General features: G+C 41.4%; 1 protein-coding gene across 2 annotated transcripts in view; it reads left to right on the forward strand.

The window, feature by feature from the left end:
* The window catches only part of si:dkey-34e4.1 (carboxyl-terminal PDZ ligand of neuronal nitric oxide synthase protein), a 59,527-nt gene extending 44,814 nt beyond the window's left edge, over positions 1 to 14,713 (forward strand). The window contains exons 10-12 of one of the 2 annotated variants that reach the window (XR_005204395.1): positions 1,614 to 1,944; positions 8,891 to 9,159; positions 13,336 to 13,473. Coding sequence is in view for 1 of the 2 variants with exons in the window: in XM_037752662.1 (XP_037608590.1) it covers positions 1,614 to 1,944; positions 13,336 to 13,879 (875 nt within the window). In the remaining variant the exon portion in view is untranslated. Of the gene's footprint in view, positions 1 to 1,613; positions 1,945 to 8,890; positions 9,160 to 13,335 lie in introns of both variants that reach the window. The other variant, XM_037752662.1, reaches the window with a different exon arrangement.
* Positions 14,714 to 20,946: the final 6,233 nt, after the last annotated feature.

Raw genomic sequence — 20,946 nt, forward strand, 5'->3', positions numbered from 1 at the left:
TGAATAAGCACACACACACACACACACACACACACACACACACACACACACACACACACACACACACGCGCAGTGGGCTGAGCTATTTATGTGTGAATCATCCGTGTACGTGTTGAATATGTTTTTACATGTGTTTGTGTGTGTATATTTTAAAAAAGGACACATCATGTTTCATGCTAGTATTAATGATGTTAGTCCCTCTGATAGGAAATGCTAATCTCAGACGTGGTTGGGTTAAGTGCTCCTACTGGCTCAGTGCCAGCTCTTCCATTCGGTAATGAGAGGCAGCGCTCAGATCTAAAAATAAGAAAAAGACAATAAATTGGTTGTGGTTCACTCTGAGATCTTTACTTGTTTTTTAGGCAGACCAAAATGCTCCAAAGCTTCGACCGTTGCCATGGTAACCAATGAAAAAAATTCCAAATAGCATATGACATACGGAATTGTAATCCCACATTATTCATTATGCATTCACAATGAATTATTATGAGTTATTCTCAGATGGATAGTTTGTTCTGTATGTAGAGGGTGCGTGCGTGTGTGAAACGCAGCGGAAGCCAGGTCTCTTATTTCATATGTTGGCATAGGCTACAGTCTAATTATTACCTACGCCAAGGCCGAAGGCCTAGGAAGGAGGTTATGTTTTTGATTCATTTGTTTATTGTTGGTCTACATATGAGCAATTTTGTTCTTATGGGCTATCGCTGTTATTTATTTGATTGATTATTGCACATTTTGTCGCCGTTTTTGTTTAAATTAAAAGTAAAATCCTTGAATTTTTGGTTGGACCGCAGAGGGCCAGCCCTACAAATGCAAAAGTCTGTCACTGAGTGATGAAGTTACACGATTGGTCAACCGAGTGTTGGAGTGTCCTCATTGGCTGTTGCTCTTTCAAAATGAAAAAGGCAGGAACAGCAGTCCTTTATGCAAAGGAGCGTCCGGCTCACAAAACTTGGACCAAGCTGTCAAACTAGGTGATCTAGTTTTACAATTAAACCAAATTCAGCGGTGGCATCATCGCCACATTTCTCGCTAAGAATGTTTTCAGAAGTAGATTTTAGTGAATTGTTTAGACGGAATAACAGAAAGTTTACAAACAGGTCGCCATGTTGTTTCCTGTTTGAAACAGCAAGCAGAAAACCAGGGACCAATCAGGTACAGGGTACAAATAGGGTAAGTCACCGCTTGAACGGCCAGTTGAGCAGAGCAGCGCGTCCCCTAGTGTCCTCGCCGGACTTGGTGGACACATACCGCTGGATTTAACATTATAAACATGACCACTGACTATTAGTGGAACAATTTAGCAACATATTCACAGACTGACCATACACGGTGCGGACGTATAGGTTACTCGCTTTTGACAGAGTCTTTATTGTTGCCACGAGAGAAAACCTTTTTTCTAGCAGCTGTTTATCTGATTGAGATCTGTTTCTCTGACTTAAGGATGAGAGGCGACTGACGCTCGAAAAGAGATGGAAGTTCTCTAATGAAAGCTTTGATTATCGTCAAATATATCTCACTGAAGCTTTGAAGCCCCTAAATGGTATTCGGGACAGCCCTAAATGTTCTTTTTGATGGAGACATTGTGATGATTTGTCCTCTGTCTATTCCAGATGGTCAACAGTCGCCATGCAGCTCGGTGTCAACAACAGCGAAAGCTCTGTCTCTGAACCTGAAGAACCACTACAGCCAGACCCTGGACCAGCTCATCACCTCCACACCTGCTTGGCCCCTCCAAACCTCACCCCTCTCCCCCACCCAGGTGGACTGTGCCGAGTCCTACCTGAACCTGCTCAACCTGGAGAACAGCGGCGAACCGGCCGCGTCGCTCAACGGAGACCTGGACCCGTTCATCAGGGCCAATGGGGCGGCGGACAACGAGGAGGGCTCGTGCAATGAGATCGTCCCGTTCACATTGAGGAACTCTGCCAACATGGATGAAAAGTAAGACAACCGGCCTTGTGTTTATTTGAAAATAATGTTTGTTAGTCATATACCAACACGTAAGGGATAATGAACAGCGAGCCGGTCATTGTTGCGAAATAAACCCTGACAGAATTGGGGTTTATTTCACAACAATGACCCGCTAGCTGTACATTATCCCGCTTATTACACGGCTACCTACTTAAGAAATCAATAATTTGACACAAAAACGGTCCGCCAGAGTCCGACATCAGAACTGCAGCCATAGCTACGGTCTGTTATAGAGAAATAACAGACCGTAGAACGCAGTGATTGACGCGTGCAGCATCGCCCTATCGGGGATTATTTCACAATAATGACCGGCTTGCTGTACATTATCCCTTACTTGTTTTACTTCTGTTTGGGAGAAAAAAAATGCACCAAATTTTGGAACCACAGTTTGCATGATGCTTTGGGGGATGTGAACAGGAAGTATAATGTTTCCATGGAGTCAGTTTGTTAGCTGTGGACCACAACTTAAGCCCTGTGCTTTTTTTGCCTATATATTTTTTTTTTATTTTGGCAAATTGGCACCATTAAAAGTGTGCCGAATCAGCTTTTAGCGGTTCCTGTTTGCAATGTACCCATGGGTGTACAGACAGCTATCACTGGATTAGTTTGATACGAAAGAAAACTTAAAAACATGATGATTCTCGGAGCGTCTTTTCTCTATGAATTCTGAGTCAATTCATGGATGTTTATTATGGATGAGAGAGACCAAAAAAACATGGCTATATGAAATGCAAATGATTGAAACTGAATTGAGGATTGCATTGCCACTTTGCACATTGAATTACAAATTGCAAGATGCATTTTCAAATTGCATGACCAAATGCATTACCATTTGAATAAAGAGGCCATGGACATGGATATAATGTGTATTGTGTCTGTGTTCAGATTTGACTGAGTTATGACTCCAAGGAGCATACATTTTGTCATGTTTGCCAGTTTTTGTACAAAACAAACAAGATATAATGTGTAAATTAGAAAGCTTTGTTACTTTTGGACAGAGCCGGACTAGCCGTTTCCCCCTGATACCAGTCTAAGCTAAGCTAAGCTAAGTGCCTCATGGCCATAGCTTCGTATTTAATGGACACACACGAGAGCGGTATCGATTTTCTCATCTAACTCTCTGCCAGAAAGCAAATATTTCACAATTGTCGGAACTATTCCCTTTAATGTGCGTACACATTCCCAACGTGGTACCAGTCAGTTTGTGTTTGTGGTAGCTCCGGCTGCACAGTGTCGTACGTCGCCCGTAGCTTTTAGTGTTATTAGTGGAGAACAGCTCAACTCAGCAGAAACAGGCCTGCAGCTAATGAAAGTGTGACTGTAATCAGGGGGATTACAGAACCCAGGGAGAGGAAAGGGTCGGGGTTAGACAAACAAAGAGGGGATCAGGGTTGAGGTTGAAAGAGGGAATCAGAGGAGCCAGTGAGAGAGAGAATGAGATTCAAGAGAAACACGGGAAACTCCATCAGCTTTTCTATTTCATGAAATAGCTCATTTTTTGAAAAGCCGTGCGCCAAGAGAGAGTAAAGACAGTAAATGGAATCATTTTCTTTGGAATAATTTATGTCGAATGCGCTTTTCAGGGATCTTTGAGCCTCTTATTTCTTGCACATTTGTATCTCACTGGTGCTTCCACTACTGTACTCTACTTTTGACTCTAATGTCTGAATGCTCTGGTACTGATACACAAGCAGCCCTTACCTTGAATGCATATATGGAGCATCTAATTACTTTTTAATGAGCTTTTTAATGAGCTGTTAATCTCCTTAAAGCCGTCAAAAAAGACCAGCTATAAAAAAAAACCACATTTACTACTGTATAAGATCACGCAGAGCTCTCAAACAGGACAAACTCTTCAGTCCTTTTATCCTCCTCCTCCTCGCTCTCTCATCCTCACACTTAATTTGTCTCCTCTTGCGTTTCGCTATCTCTCTCTCTCTGAAAGCAATCCACAGCAAAGTCTCCAAGGAGAGCGTGTTAAAGTTGATTTCAAAGCAGAGACGAGGAGAAAAATAAGGAGTTGGAATTGACTCGGCGGCGTGTAGAGTGTGTTTGGCGTGCTTGTAGATGTTGTAATTTTGTGTGCGTCTGCTTTGTTTTGTGCATGTGTGTGTGTGTGTTCACATCCTGTGGTTTCCTGCAGTACAGACTCCCAGCCAATACCAGCTCCCATCCCTCCACAACCTGAAACTCTACCCCAGTGCATATGTCAGAATAGTTTTTTCTTTTGCATGTGGGGGGAAAAGTAAAAGGAAAGACAAAAGGGACCTTCAAATCTCTTCCAAAAGAGAGAGGCATGTTATTACCGTGCATTCCCATCTGAACATTAGTTTCATCTTGGAGTGTGTGCTTTTATTTGTAACTTCTTCTTTTTAATGTCTTCCATCTGAGCACCACATTTTTCTATTTTCTGTCACTAAGGCTTAAAGAAAGATTCAGTAGCTGTAGAAATATTCCAGCAGGGCACTTCATGTTCTTTTTCTAAAGTGGCTTCTCTCCCCTCTCTGCCATCCCCCCCCCCTCCCCCCCGCCCCTCTTTTTTATTGGCTCTTGTTTGCCTCCTCTCCTGAGTGACATCATCTTTCTGTAAATAGTCATCGTAAAAAACTTAATGCTGGGTTTTATACACTAATGGCATATAAAGATAATGAAAAGTCAGGTTATTACTGCACGGGTAAAAAAAAAAAAAGAAAAAACACTAATTATTTTCCTTCCTGAACAGAAAAATGGGCAGAAAAGTAGTTTAGTTTATGATATGACCTTTCGGTGTTTCTAATCAGCAGGGATATGCTGCTTATGTGACTCAACTATATCTTTTAATCTCACTAAATCATAGGACAAATTAGAGAAAAATGAGGCTTGTGGAACTGGAAAACTTCAGCTTCCACTGTGTTATTTAGTTTTTCCTTTGCATTACCTTTGGCGCAGTCAGACTCATGCCACATTTTATTACCTCCATTTGCTTTTGTTTTCTGGATTTCCCCAGCGAATCAATGTTTACAACCTGAGTGGCCTTATTTTATGTTCTGCGAACTAGCAATCAGACACTCCTTTGCCATCCTCTTCATCCTGCTCTAAGCTGACCCCCCCCTTTCCTCTGGGTCCAGTGCTGGTCATGCAGGGCAAAGGAATCCTTTCACTTCACATTATCAGTGCAATTTAGGTCTAAATCACGCAGGCATTGTCGGCCAACATGGACCGTATCCAGCTGGCCCGCTGACTCGAGTGCTATATGATCACTCCATATGGTATGTTGGCACACCACACTGACACTATGTCTAACCGTGTAGTGAGCCACGCTTTACACAACAAAACAGGACATTCGAAGCGGGATCAAAACAGGATGTACTCGTAGATTTAAATACACTTTGTGGGCAGAACATTGAACTGAGTTTTTGAGTCGGAAACAAGGGTCGACTGCCATGCTAGTTTTGTGGATATTTGGTCATAAAGAAAAGTACTGGACAATTTAAAATGTTGACCTGACGATGGCGCTAGAGGCAAAGTTAAGGGATCACCGAAGGAATTACAATTCCTCATGAGGGGGACATGAACAGCCGTGGTTCCAATTTTGAAGTATCGCATTAGAAAAGCTGTATGGAAACGCCCTTGCTGAATAAACACTGACGTGGCGAACATTTTAAAGGAGCAACATGTAGCACTGATTTGGTTCTGCAGTCAAATTCAAAACATTGGAGCCGTGGCCCGTCCACCAAGGCCTATGGAAAGGAGGCTGGGTCACGCGTCATCAACGCGTCATATCTTAGGGGGTATAACACATGCGCAGTAAATTCTGGTCTGCACTCGCCGAAATTGTGCCAATCGCAACGCACGACCGCAGCTTCAGTTACACTGCGCATGTGTTATACCCCATACCCCAAGACCCATGTCCGCCCGTGACCCAGCCTCCTTTCTATAGGCCTTGCCGTCCAATCGCTTCACCGGCTGTGTGTCTCAAATACTCGCCGCCTTGATAACCACACGGATCACAGAGAGATATACCAAGGCTTTTCTGGTTGGGTAGAATCTAACGTTACGTTATCTCTGTTGATCCAGTATGTTTGCTTGCTTCCATATGTGGCAACGGGGTGTTGAAATGAGCCGTGGACGGGATCACACCGACCAAAAAATAGGCGATAGACTCCCATTGCGAGTATGCCGGTGCCGTTGCACTGGCCTTTCTGCTTTTTTTTTTTTCATGCTGTGTCATGTTTGACGTCACAGACGCTCCGGCCAGCACCGGAAGCAGGGTTAGTAAACAGTGAAAATAGTCACTTCTTTTTTTGTTAGTTTTGTTCTTGTTACTTATTCAGTCCCTCTTTCAAACTCAAACCAGAGCTGGTGATTGTTGGAACAGTGGAAAAGACCAACAAAGACGGTTTTGATTTGAGTTTCATTTTGTTTCTGTCGAGTGTGTTTTTTTGAATATCTGTGTAAAATGTCACAGCAATCTATCCAGTAGTTGTTGAGATATTTCAGTCCGGACCAACCGACCAACCATCCCCAGAGCTGTGCTGCTAAAAGCTGCAGCGTGCCCACACAGAGCAAAAACAAACACATATGGTGAGCAGCTTATATGAACAGCCAGCTCTATATGATTCACCAGTGAGTCATGCTTTCCCCTGGCATGGTATAGCCTGCACTCACACTCTTCCTCTGACTGTATTGTATGTTGCATAATCACATTTCCTGACCTATCCGGTGTTCTTCTTCCTCCCCCTCTATCCTTTTTTGTTTCCCTCTTCATCATTACCATCATCGCCGGTGTGTCAGAGCTGCACCCGGCAAGCCTCGTCCGCCAGTAATTTAATTGCAGCGATGTGATAGGAGTGTAATGGATGATGTTTCCAGGCATTTGGGGGTGGAGCTGGTTCTGCCAGCTGGATTTACACACCGCTCAGTTCAGTCGTACTATACCGTCGTTTTTAAGATTCATCTGTGTTCTCACTGTGTGATATCTGGAGGCACAGTTGCTCGTTTAATCGATTTAATTGGTTGAATTTTGAAGTTTTGCAGACACTTTGCGGTTCCCGTTATACTCTTGCAGACTCTCACGTTCATCCACCCACATGCTTAACCATCCCACACAGACATCTCACTCAAGACGGGTGTTGTGTGTTAATTTCTTTACAAAAGCAAGATGCTTTCACAAAGGCCCAGCGTCGCCTCTCTGAGTTTTAAACCTCCTACTGGTTCTTTCAGTCGCTTTGTGTTTTTTGTCTGTCTGTCAAAGGCTGAAAGAGTGAAGGATTTTTACAGGTAACCCTCATTTCAGAGGAATCAGTAAAACATCTCTATGTTAAGTACATAGAGATGTTTAACTGATTCCTTTTATCTGTCTCCACCGGTTGGTCTGATCGGGTGTTTTCTAAATGCTATTCTTTCATGCTATCTTCCTGATTGCCCGCTTCATTCTTTCATTCTTTAGTGAATAGTGAATTAAATCGGCATGCTGTGCTTATGAGTCATGTGTATTGCAGACAATACACACAATACAATACACAGAGGGAGGTTCGTTTTCATTTATAAATCACCTTTGCTGTGTTGGGCTCTTTATTGATTTTCATGTAACATTTAACAAGTCTCGGCAGTGAATAGCCGGACACACATCTCTAACACTAAAGAGGGGTAAGATCCATACCGGTGGCTCTGGATGTTTTTTCATGCACTAACTTACTAACTACCCTCTACTGACAATCTCCCAAAGAATAGACATTTTGAGATTCATCTCGTACCTTTCAGACAGCCATTGGGGTTGCATTCATTTTAGTGTAAAAGTACAGATGACCCAACACAGTGAACATTGTTGCAGTAAGATCCATTACCATCCTGTGGTGATAATACAGTAGAAAGTAGGGGCGTTTTCCATCCACCTCAGTGTTCTAGGGGTGGGTCGGTGATGGGGCTAGGTATCATTTTAAAATATTATGATACCAGTACCAATACCAGTACCCTTAAAGTGATACGATAGAGAGTACTTTCCACGGTGGCGGGACGTCGTTGTCGCTGAAACATAACATCCACCATCCAGTTCCCCCTTCAGGTTAGAACTGTTGGCTCCGTCCAGCGTTGCCAACTTGGCGATTTTGTTACTAGATTGGTTGGGTCTGTTGCTGCTGCGGTAGTGGGCCAATCACACGTCGCATTAAATCGGAGAATGCTTGAGTTAATTGGCTGCAAGCAAAACCATACAAATAGTATTTTTTTCCCCTAGAACTGGGGGACAAAAAGGATCGAATGCAGGTATCGTTTGACCGGAGGAGTTTCGACACTACTTGGTATACTGGGTTATTTCAGTCCGGTGGATACCTTTTAAAGGTATGGTGTACTGATACCCAGGCCTCATTATTCGGTTAGAGGATCAAACACTGTACAAACAGTTGCAAAGAAAAGAAGCTGTTCTGGGCACCTGGTATTTTTTCTCAATTGATGGTGAATCACAGTTGGAGCTCTTTCATGGCTGTTTTGGGCATGAAACTCTCTCGGCTGAATCATCCGTAAAAAAAGACAATTACACTAAAATAAATCTGGCTCTTTGATTAAAAAAAAAAAAAAAAAGTACAAGCCTGTGTACATAAAAACGTAAGAAGTTAACGACTCCCAAGGTCCCTTTTGATAAAAAAACATCCACATGATTCTGTTTTGTGCGGCACTATCAGCAGGCAGGCAGCAGCTTAAGACAATAAAGCGATAAAACAATTTGCAACTTAAAAGTCAGGCATTTTGAATTCTCTGGCACGCTGATTTGAGCCTCCGACTGCCTTTTCCTCCATGGCAGGCTTATGGGTGTCCCACACATGGTGGTTTTAATGTGCTAAAACGTGCAAAATCACTGGTGTGGGTCTTTTAAATCCACCTGTGCCTCACATAGCTCCCTGATCCTCTGTCGACTAACTGTTGCCTCTCTTTGGTACAGGTGCGAGGACCCTCTCCTGCTCTTCCTCTTCCTCCTCTAACCATCCCTCATTTCCTCGTCAGTCAGCTCAAACAAACAAAACCGAAACCCCAAACGAGCCACAGCTCATACGTTCCATCGTCCCGTTCCCATCCCCATCCCTCTCATCGTGTGCTGCACCAGCCTGCCTCTCCCTGGGAGCCTGGGGAGCTCTCTGCCACTGCCTAAGCCCCACTTCCTCTTCCTCCTCTTCCTCCTCTTCTCCTGTCTGCCCCTCTTCCTCCCTCTATGTGAGTATTACTCATGACAACCAGCATGTGTGGCACAAGCATGGTACTGGGCATGTGGTGGATGAACAGTGTGGGTGTTTGCTGGCTCATGTTTAGGTCTCAGCAGTAATTTCTCAGTTAATGACTGCATAATAATAATAATAATAATAATAACGTCAGTTTTCATGCAGTTGTGGTTCTGCAAGTTCATAACCACATTTGCATCAAGGTTATCAGTGAGCCAAACATGTCTTATATGCACGGTAGTGCTGTCTGTGTTTTATAACACTTTGCTGGACTGTGTTTTGTCTCGCATACTTGCACCAAAATAGAAGAAATGTTCTTGTCAAGATTTGGTATTATGTTGTCAGTGGAGGTTCCACCTGAACGATAAAGCTGTCAGAGGCAGAAGAGACGTTGATGCACCTGTCTTACACTCACGGTGTTACACTGGAGTTTGTGTTTTTATTTAAGTGTGTGTGTTGTGTCATGTGCATGTTTTGCTTTACTGAGTCGGACCAAATCACCATTTTCGAGGTGGAGAATGTAATAAGCCCAACCTCAGGCATGCAGCATCAGAGGTCTCACATACTGTTGCGGACTGTTAAAACAATATCATTGTGTTTTTATTTAAATAACCTGTTTATAGGATTTTACTTTGTTTGATTATTAGAAGATCATCATTTTATCAGTAGGCTAATTAGCCCATTCCTTAGTTATGTCTTGTTGAGCACAGAAATACTTAATTTGTTAGAAGGTTTTAACCCTGACTGTTTAAGCAAAAGGAAATAAGGATATTCAACATTGTGTTTATTAAAACACCACCCTAATAAGAGTAAAAAGGTGTATTGTTTTTAAATTTAAATTCCTAGCTTTGCATATCAGACAAAGGAAAAGTAAATGTCCATCCCCTTGGAATTTCACTGTTTTTCAAATAAAACAGAATAAGCCTGTCGTACAGTATCACATGTGCATTTCAAGTCTCTGCGAGTTCATTTTCATTCCACACTGAAATCAACTGAAACCAGTGGCTGGCTAAATGGTACAGCAGAAGAAATCATTCAGATTAGCAGTAAGATGAAGTGTACGTGAGCCGTCGTAATGGTCTGACATGAACAAGCTCCTAATAATCTCCTTTTAGAGTGAGAACTGCTGTAGTGAGTATTACATCATGGTATAATGAACATCCTCAGCTTCTCTTTCAGTCTGTGCTCCAGCTCCTACAGTAAAGCAGGATTATTGTGCTGAGAGGTTTAATGGGGAATAATTCTGTTTTGACAGAAGATTGGGATTTTGTAAGTTTTGTAGTGTGAGATGACATAAAATCACTATTTTCTAGTCAGAGCGAGCAATCTAATATCTCTAATGATTGCTTGAAGTGGAGAAAAATAAGTGCCAGTACTCCCCTTATTCACATGTTGGCGTGTATATCGGCTAGTGTCATCAGCCGTCATCCTTATTACATTCAGAATTTCTACAGTGAATAGAAGATACTAGGAAATACTGGGTTTTGGGGTCCTCCTCCAAGAAAATTTAAAGGCTTTTTACTGAAAACAATGCAATTTTACATCATTTTGTACCATTATTATTTCTATAGATAATGCCCAAAAAGCTTAAAGATGAAACATGCTATATATATAAAAAAAAAAAAAATTTCATTATTTAAGCAAATCACATCTTCTGGAAATGTTTGCTTCGAAAAAATCACATTATAGTTGTTCATAAATTTAAAAAGTTATGACGAATAGTTCACAAATTATTTTACGAAGAGGACGTGAACATTGTATCGGTGAATTACAGCACCCTCATTCTCATTAATTTCAGGGAAAACCCTGCCATTATGAATCGCCCAGAGAACCTTACTGTATATGGAGAGTGCAGATAAGAGTACCGGCAGCTTGTGAGAAGTGTCGTGTGCAAGAAAAAGTCACGGTACACTATAGAGTAAAATGTAGAAGTGCCAGTATTGGTGAGTACCGGCCCACGTTGAGCACTGCCTCTTAATATTATAGAGCTCTAAAGATCATACACAACGAAAATGTACTTTTGCATTTGATTCTCATAATCACCAACAGTGACTTACAAAATTACACAAATATGGTTTATTTTTCTATCTTTATTTCAATTCTTCTTACGCTGTTTGTCATAAAGCTGTATGAGACTAGAAGGAAAAGAAAGGAGAAAGACACCAGCAGCTGAGATGCTGAATGAGGTCAGAGCGAGATGAATGGAGAGACACAGAGGGAGTAATAAAGGGAGAGGTAAAGAAATGGAAAGGAAAGACACGGTGGAGGGAGAGAGGGCAGCGAGGTGGAGAGGGGTGTCAATGTGACAGAAACGAGGAGTGCTGAGTCAAAGTTATGATAATGAGACCGACCTGCTCCTCCGTCCAGCTGCAAATTCATCTCCACAACTTGGCAGCGCACACGATCCAAAATAACACACAGGCACAAGAAACCCACAGCTGAGTCAAACTTCAGACTGGACTGTTTATCTTTATGAGCCACAAAGAAAACAATACAAGTATCCAATATTCATGTGGTTTCAGGAGCACAATGTGGTGCTACTCTATCACTTATTGTCACATAACTAATGTAGTTTCCTCAAATTAAACAATAATAATAAGACAAAGAATGTATTGTTTGCTAAATTGTAAATGGGAGCAGGGACCAAAAGTATGGATTCACACAGATTTACAGTGAATGTACGGTATGCAGTTCGTACGTATTAGAATAAATAAATTAATGAAAATTGTAATTTAAAAAACATATTTAAAGTCTCTCCATGCAGGCTTGTAATTGTGTGTGTCTCGTAGGGCTGCATGATTTTGAAAAAAATATATAATTGTGATTATTTTGACTTATATTGCAATATATAATATATGCAGTATTGCAATATTATTTGCGATATTAGAAGGTATCATCATTTTTACATTATTTTCATTGAAAAACTTGATGATTATGGTGTGGTTTTTGTGGGGATCTGTGCCAAACAAAGATGTTTTCTTAAGTCTTTAGAATATAATGTGTAGGCCAGGACAAAATATTTAATTTAAAATGTTTTTTTGACTCACATTTCACCTTTAAGAAATTGCGATTTCCTTTTTTTGAAAATTGCAGTAGGCCATATTGCTATTTCAATCAAATGTAATTTAATTTTGCAGCCCTACTGTCTTGTAATATTCAATAAAATTGAAAACCGTCTGCGTCCTCATGGTGTCGCTTGAGGAAAAGTCAAGGTCTAGGTGATCACCAAAGTCAGTAGGCTTCATCCAGTTGGGACCATGAATGTCTGAACAACATTTCATGGAAATCCATACAGTAGTTGTTGAGATATATTTGTGTCTGGACCCACAGACACACGACCACATTGCCATCCCTAGAGCCATAATAAAACCCAATGATACCGCTTGTGACATTGGAGTCAGTGGAGTTCAACTTTTCCCCCACAGTGCTGTGTGTGCTTGTTCGTAGGGGGGGGGGGAAACAGCGGCTAATTATCTCTGCCGATGGTTTCCCTGCACCATTACGACAAGTCTGTCATTACCCCAGCTGTCAACACCGATCTCGTCCAGAAGCAGAGACAGTAAATACATCAGCAAGTCATAAAAGTTCATTACTGAGACCAGGATTCTACCACAGAGAGGATTTCACGGGGGAACAAAGTTAGCAGCCACCAGCATAATGTGGATCGGGGGAGTCGGGGAGGCTTGTTAGCAGGTTTGTGTCAGGCCTCATTTTCCAAGAGAGCGACTGCGATTGTGTGGTTGTCGCGGCATTTCTGTGGTACAATCAGAGAGACTGCAGTGTAGCTATTTCTGGTGTGAGGAGGGGAAAGCCTGCAGCTCTTTTCTCGCTTCCTTACCCCCCCCAACACTCTTTTCTTTGGCTCCCTTTCTTCCCCCGTTCTTCTATTTTCTCAACAGGGCAGCTGTGGGATGCAGATAAGTCCCCAGACAGCCGAAACACAGCAGGGAGCCAGAGAGAAAAGAGAGAGTTTCTATCTTGTCTAGTAACAGCTTATGTCACAGTACGTCTCAGGTTAATGGGGTATAATGTGGCCGATGAAGAGGAAAACTGGCTCGAGGCTTATTCTCGTGCACCTGCTTGGTAGAAAATGCTGAATCTGAATTAGCAAAAATGTGTTCCACTCTCAAAACATGTTCACTAACCACTTCCTCCGTTCTCTCGCTGGCAGGTATATGATCCCTAAACTTGACCCTCCGCCCTCCATGAACCGCAAGCGAGCCAGCAGGACCTTGTCTCCGGGGTCAGACGTCCCAGCTGCGCCCGCGCCCGGAGAGGTCACCGCTAATGACGGGGCGCCCAGCAGCAGCAGCAGCCTCTCGTTCCCGGACATCACCCCCGGATCCTTGTCGTCCGCTGATTTCCACTCGCTCAGCAACGGCGAGAGCAGCTCCTGTTCGACTAGCGAGGACTCGGGCGTCCGCTCCGAGACCAAGTCCCTGCTGTCGCCGCTGCGCGACGACGACGACCTGTTCGGGGACCGCGGGACGTTTTTGACGGCCTCCAGCGGCTGTGACAGTCCCCTGGAGGAGAGAATCGAAGCGGTTCTCTCTTCGCCTGCTGAGCCGCCCACCCTCGCCTCATATCCGGACACCTGTGAGCACCCGCCGCCCTTCTTCTCTCCTATGAATGATACCTGCCTTCACATCAGTTTCTCTGAGGACGAGCTGCTGGAGAGCAACCAGGAAGAGCCTAACGTCCCTCAGCGGAGTTAGGAGGACGAGCTGACGGGCCCCTGGAGATCCTCCAATCAGCTTTTAATGCAATACTTGTCAGACCCTCCTGTGTTTGCACTGGGCTCCATTTCAGGACCTTTAATTATTCCGTCCACTTGTGACACAGTACAGACTTAGCATATACCAGTTACTGGAAATAATCTATTGTGTAAATTATTAGCCAATGGACAGATTTAGTATTTTTGTAATGAAATTAATGATCTAATTTTACTTTTTAGTGACTAGAATGTTAAGCAGAATACATGTAGCAATTCTTGCACTGTTAAGGTCACACATAGGTTACCGTAGAGTTCAGAGAAAAATGAGGGAACACATTTTATTTTTGCTAGTAGTTCAACTTTAAAACATTATTTTGTATGATGCTTTCGCCGTGGTGCAAACTGTTGTGGGAAAATATCATTTTCTGCAGATTTCACAGAGCGATCGTGATGATCACGCACACGTTGGTGATGTTGAGAAGAGCCACGCCTTCTGTAAAGCACCTGACCACATGATGGGTGGAAAGAAAAGAACAAGAAAGTCAGATAAAGGGGAAAAGGGAGGATAGAAGTGAGCAGATATAGTGGTGTTTTGGTTTATGCACATCTGTGGCTGTGTAGTATGGGTTTTTGTTATTATTACTATCAGAGTTGAGTGGGTTTTAGAATGTTTTGTACCACTTGTATTTTGGGTTTTTCAGACTTGCAGGCTTTGATATATGGAAGACGAAACCTGCCAAAATAAAAAAATTAATTACTTTATAAATAAATAAATAAATACATGCAATTTAATGATTAATAAATTAAGTTAAAAATAAAACAATAAATATATATTTTTTAAAGTTAATAAGAATAAATTAGAGGGAAAATTAAATAGGAGAGTAGATAGATTGGTGAATTAATACAAATGTAAATGCATAAAGAAGCAAATTAAAACAAATGTAAATTATTAATGATAAATAAATTAATGCCTACATTTATTTTTAATATTATTTTTGGTACATTTAATAGCATATTTATTTATTTATCATTTATTTTAGGGCTGTCAAACTTAACTTGATAATAACGCGTTAACGCAAATTTGTTTTATTGCAGCTAATTTCTTTAACACGTGAATGCAAGTTGCGATTTTTAGGGTGTAGAGGGCTCAGTTTTAAAGCTAGAGCGAATCTTGGTATATATACAACTAGAAAACCTAATGAATCCATCGGTACCAACCATGTAATACTAGCTTGTCGTGATGGAGGCTAAAGAACGCTCCAAACATACGCTAAATTTTGGTGAGAAAAAACTGTCATGGCCATTTTTAAAGAGGTCTCTTAACCTCTGACCTCAAGATATGTGAATAAAAATGGGTTCTATGGGTACCCACGAGTCTCCCCTTTACAGACATGCCCACTTTATGATAATCTAATGCAGTTTGGGTCAAGTCATAGTCAAGTCAGCACACTGACACACTGACAGCTGTTGTTGCCTGTTGGGCTGCAGTTTGTCATGTTATGATTTGAGCATATTTTTTATGCTAAATGCAGTACCTGTGAGGGTTTCTGGACAATAATTGTCATTTGTTTTGTGTTGTTAATTGATAAGAGTATGAAATACTTTAAGGTACATTTTCAACAGATAAAACGTACGAATAATTTGCACATTGACAGCCCTAATTTATTTATTTATTTATTCATTTTTTATTTTGGCAGCTTCCGTCCTCCATATTTAAGCAGCGCTGGAAAAAGTAGTGGAATATCCGAATGGGTGTTGTGTGCTGTGTTGCACTGGTTCTGTTTGTAGCATGGTCGTATTCGTTCAAAAACATTGAATTTATGATATTTTGGCACAGGGAGAAATCAAACCATCACAAAAAATCAAGCCAGCAGCCTTGAAAGCTTTGGATTGCACCTGTCGTAGTGGAGTATGTTATAAAACGGGCCCTCAGACTCAATGGGAAGATAATTGGGGAATCACAGAGGACCTTGGACAAAGACAGCTTGGCAGATTTTCTCTGTTCTGCCTCTCACTTTGAGAAATCACCAGCAAATCTGTTCTATTTAGAGCTGTCGGGAGAAAATAAGCTGTATATGTAATTGGGAACATATATGTTCAATACAATATTCCCAGTTGTTTTAGCTTCATTGGTTATTAATTAGTCGATTTAATAGTTTTTTTTTTTAGTTTTTAGGCAAAAATGCCACAATATATGTATTGTTTTACTGATTCTAGCCTCCCAAATGTGAATATTTGCTGTTTTTCCAGCTATTCACCGAATATCTTTGGGTTTTGAACTAACATTTTATAGATTAAGCGATGAATAATCCCAAAAAAAACAATCAGCAGATAATGTAAATAATCATTTGTTGCACGTAGCCGTTCAAATTCCCATTTTAATTGTTTTATTCACAAGCATGTGGCAAGATTTTACCGCGTTATAGTACAATAGTGGTCAATTCAGCGCAGGTCTAACCTTTGACAGGTACAGTAGAAGTGATAATAAATGGACGCGAGGGGGAAAAAGCAGCTGAGGTGTGATAAGAAGGGGTGGTGGAAAGGTGCAGGTGTGAAATGAGCAAACAGGCGAAGCTTTTAACACCCAGAAACGAGGCTTTTCTCGACATCACACGAGGCAGGAAGCTATAAGAGCAATAACACATGGAAGAAGAAAATAATAAAGAGGAATAGTTGAAGAACTTCTGCACTTATTTGTGTTTTTGTTTTTTTTCATCCAGAGTGTATTAAATGCAGAAAAACACAACCTTGTATGATGTTGCACGCACAGAAAAGAGAAAATTGCCTTTGTGGTTTACTCAAAAGAACCTCAGCTCACTTAACTGCTTAAATTACCAGTAATTGCATGTTTTTTACCTGCTGGATTCTTTGTTGATGCACGTCTTTTTATGTAATTTCCCATAACTGCAGCATGTAAACATCATTTCATCCACTGACAGAGGAGAATGCACTGTGGGAAGATCAAGCTTCAAATTGTAAAGCATTCACATCTAGTATTCAAACAGGTGCTGCCGAGGAAATGATAACAAGCAGTTCACAGCTGGGTTTGAAACCATTGCGTAACGATGGGACCACAGGCCATTAAAAACAGAAGCGCTGTTCGTTCAATCTCTGGTTTGAATTGGGACACACCTCCTCTGTCCTTTAACTCTGAATTCATTACATCTCCTTACATTAAGAATCTCTCAAACTCTGTCTATGTGTAACACTTTCAAGGTTCGCAGAGACTTTCTGTCACTTTCTCTGAGTTGTTCTGCTCCCTGAGGCGCCTTTCGAAGGCGAGCTGTTTCTTCTCCCCGAGCGTGCAAAGCTCAGCTGAGTGTATATGTCGCTGCCAGGCAGGAACAGGTGACTGACGGGCTTAATGTGTTCAGGGCGTCAGTGGGATGCAGTAATGAGAATGGAAGCAAATAGGAAATCCTTCAGCTCGAAGGTGTTGGCGCTATTATTTCCCCTGCAGCGCTCTAATCTCAAGAGTGCAAACATCACCTCCGGTACAGGCTTAACAAGAGAATTGTGTTGTGTTTTATGTGTGGCACAGGAGTTTTCACACCCTCCTTCAACTTGGAACCGGCTGATCAATAATGCAGGATGTCTGTGCAGCTCAGGACACATCTGAAGCTTCTCTTGTTCTTTCTCTCTCCAGAGAGGTGGCCTCCACCTGAGCCAGTTCAATACCAGACTGCGTCTGATCTGCGATCAATCCGACGTACCTGCCCATGAGCCAGATCGCAGCTTGACGCGGGCTGTTAACCTTGGCTCTGTGGGCTTTCCATAGATGCTTAAAGTAGATGTCCATTGTACCTTCATGAGACCATTAATGCTTCTGAAAAGTCATTAGTGCTCGCGTAGACAGGAGCGAGCCACTCGGTGATCAAAGCTTTGGTGTGTGTGAGGCCGGTGATCACAGACGCATATGGCTGCTCAATTTAACAGCTGCCACTGGAAATAAAGATAAGACAGCAGATTTGGCTTTCTTGTTGCTTTTAGAGCTTTAAGAGATTTTCTAAATCATTAAAAAATGAGCCTATATCCATCCACACCCCCTTTTTTATTTTTTACCTCCTACCTTTTAATTATTTATATGGTAAAACAGATGTTAAGTCAGATTTGTTACTGCATGTTTTGCCTTTTTAGAGCAGTTATATTGAAAAACAACTTGGTTTACAAATCCTCTGAATAAGTTTCATGTCATGAATGGACCCAAAACTTCAAACAGAAAAGAGAAAAGACTGATATATGTAATGTGTTTGTCTGTTGGATTTGGTGTACTGGCATGTTAAACCAAACACAAATGCTTCAGACACTCCCTCTGCGGCCCTGCCTAGCCAGAGTCTTGCCTCACACAATGTCATGGCTTTATTAGGAAGGCAGTCCTCTCAGATATGTAAACACTGGTGTCAGAGCAGACAGATGGAGCTGGGAATAAGAGGAAACAGCGGTGGGACCGTGGAGACGTGCAGCGAGCACGTGAATGTCATGGAGCTGCTCCATTTGCTCTTTAGAAAATCTCAAAGGACGAGCCGTTACGTCTTCCGTGTGGCATTTAGATTTTGCTGACATTTATCCCATCTCCTTTTCTAACATGCATTTAGAGTGGTTAATAACTGCATTTCTTCTTTCCCTCCTCTTGATGGGCAGGCGTAAAGTGTTGTTTTGGAGTCGCCGTGTTGCTTGGAGAGCCTGTGAGGCCCTTCTGAGTTGAGAGCGAACCCCCTCAGTTCAAACCATTTCCTTCCCACAGAAATGTTTTCCTCTGAAGTCAAGTGGAGGAGAAGTAATACTACTTTTTACAAGCTGCCCAAAAAGGTCAGTCACAGTCTGAAAGCCAAGAACGCTCTTGTTTGCACTTTGAGATCCAATACAATCTGGCCCTTTTGAAAAGCTAAATATAGCTTGTGATGACAAGACTGGAAAGTGATGTTTGCTTCTTTTTTTTTTTTTTAAGCTAACGGGAGACGTCCAAAAAGAAAGAAACACTACTTCAATTTGTTCAGCTAGTTGACAAGAGCTCTGCAGGAGATATTGGTTCAGAACTGCTGCTGGGCCGGTCCACCGGCCAAGAGAAAGACAGCTGAGGAGGTGGGTTGAAGTTTGTGATGCTCCTGTTGGCTCCAAAAGACTCCAGCTATAGCATGTTGATGTAAACTACACCTGTAATCTCACTCTTCCAGTGGGTCGGATTGGATCCTTTGGCAGGCCGGTTAGAGCAGGGGTCTGCAACCTGTGGCTCCGGAGCCACGTGCAGCTCTTTAGCTCCTCTCCAGTGGCTCCCTGTGGATTTTTTAAAAAATTTGTGGAAATGAATAATGTTTTTTTGTTCGCATTTTCATTTTTATTTATCATTGTTGTAGGTCTATGGTACGTTTATTAGGGTCACATTGAGGAAAATAAAAAAAATGTGAGATTTTGAGAATAAAGTTGTAATATTATGAGAATATAGTCAGAAGTTTCAGAGAAAAAAGTCGTAATATTATGAGAATAAAATCATAATATTAGTATATATTTGTATAGTAGTATAGTAGTAGTAATTTTGCAAGTTATTTTTCTTTTTTTCTCGTAAAGTTATGACTTTATTCTGGTAATATTAAGACTTTTTTCTCGTAAAGTTATGATTTTATTCTCGTAATATTATGACTTTTTTTCTCGTAAAGTTATGACTTTATTCTGGTAATATGACTTATTTTTTGTTGTAAAGTTTTGACTTTATTCTCGTAATATTACGACTTTTTTCTCGTAAACTTATGACTTTATTCTCGTAATATTATGACTTTTTCTCGTAAACTTATGACTTTATTCTCGAAATCTCCGATTTTTTTCCCCCTCAATGTGGCCCCTACCTCACTGCAAATGTTTTCCGGCTCCAGACAGATTTTATTTATTTATTTTGCCTAAAATGGCTCTTTTGATAGTAAAGGTTGCCAACCCCTGGTATAGAGTTACTGCGTCCAGCCAAGAAATATATAATAACAACCCTACCGTTTAAACCACAGTGTGCCATTTTCACATTTTGGTCTTTGTACAGATTAAACAAACAAGATTAAATATCATCTTGTAGTCGGTGGCATTTTAGGATCCAGGAATTAATTAGCAGATGACAGATGAGGTGTGTCAGTGGGAGGTGCTTAGGTAAGAAAAGGTCAAGCTTGAAGGGCGGTATGCCTCTTTGTCTTTCACCTCTTGTCTGAAGCACACATTGAGCTCTAGGGTAAGAGACATGCAATGATTTTCAAGTGTCATAGTGTCAAGTCGGACAGGAAATTTACATCTCTGTACTTCTCTTAGAAAAGCTGATTTAACACAGCCCTCCCCCCACTGACACACCTGTCATCTCCTAACCTATAAACCTTTAAAGTCTCATCTAACTCTCGACAAGAAAGCGAATGCACGTACTCTCCAAAATGTCCTTTTGAATGTCCTTTAACCCATGTCACGTGCTAAATTTATCAGCAATTTGTCAGCAAAAGGCACAGATACTAGTTATGCATGTTCAGAAAATACACAGCAACAATCATTAGCACCCACTCACAGACTGCAGAGCAACATATTAGAAGAAACAGCAATAAAGCTAATAATTCAGAAGAGGGTTATGGCATATGAGGACATATAAAACATACAGATTATTATTGTACTTCTACTGTGTGAGTAACAATGAAAACATGATTTTGTTGAAAGCAAAATATCCAGAGGGAGTCTCAGGAATATGATAATTGATGGATTTGCACTGAATATGGAATTACAGCATAATATTATATCTGGCAGCTCTGACTGAAAAGCGCTGTGGTTACTCCCATCTGCTGTAGGCGATTGGCGGAGTCTCCCCACAGAAGATCAGAGGACAGGAGGAGGAGCGAGGAAGATTACTGCATGTTATGGAGGAGTTAACGCGAGGTCGGAGGTTTGGCACCCTTTGGTTTTCTTGTGAGCGTGGATGTGGTGTGGTGCAGAATAGTAATGTAGTATTTCTTTTTATGTGTGTTTAAATCCTTGAGCTGCCTGGGGAGATTTAATGTCTCATTAGAATAAGCACAACTGATTATTTTTGTCTGTTTTTTCTTTTTACCTTCA

This window comes from Sebastes umbrosus, chromosome 19 (genome assembly GCF_015220745.1).
Source record: "Sebastes umbrosus isolate fSebUmb1 chromosome 19, fSebUmb1.pri, whole genome shotgun sequence".
Classification (NCBI taxonomy): Eukaryota; Metazoa; Chordata; class Actinopteri; order Perciformes; family Sebastidae; genus Sebastes; species Sebastes umbrosus.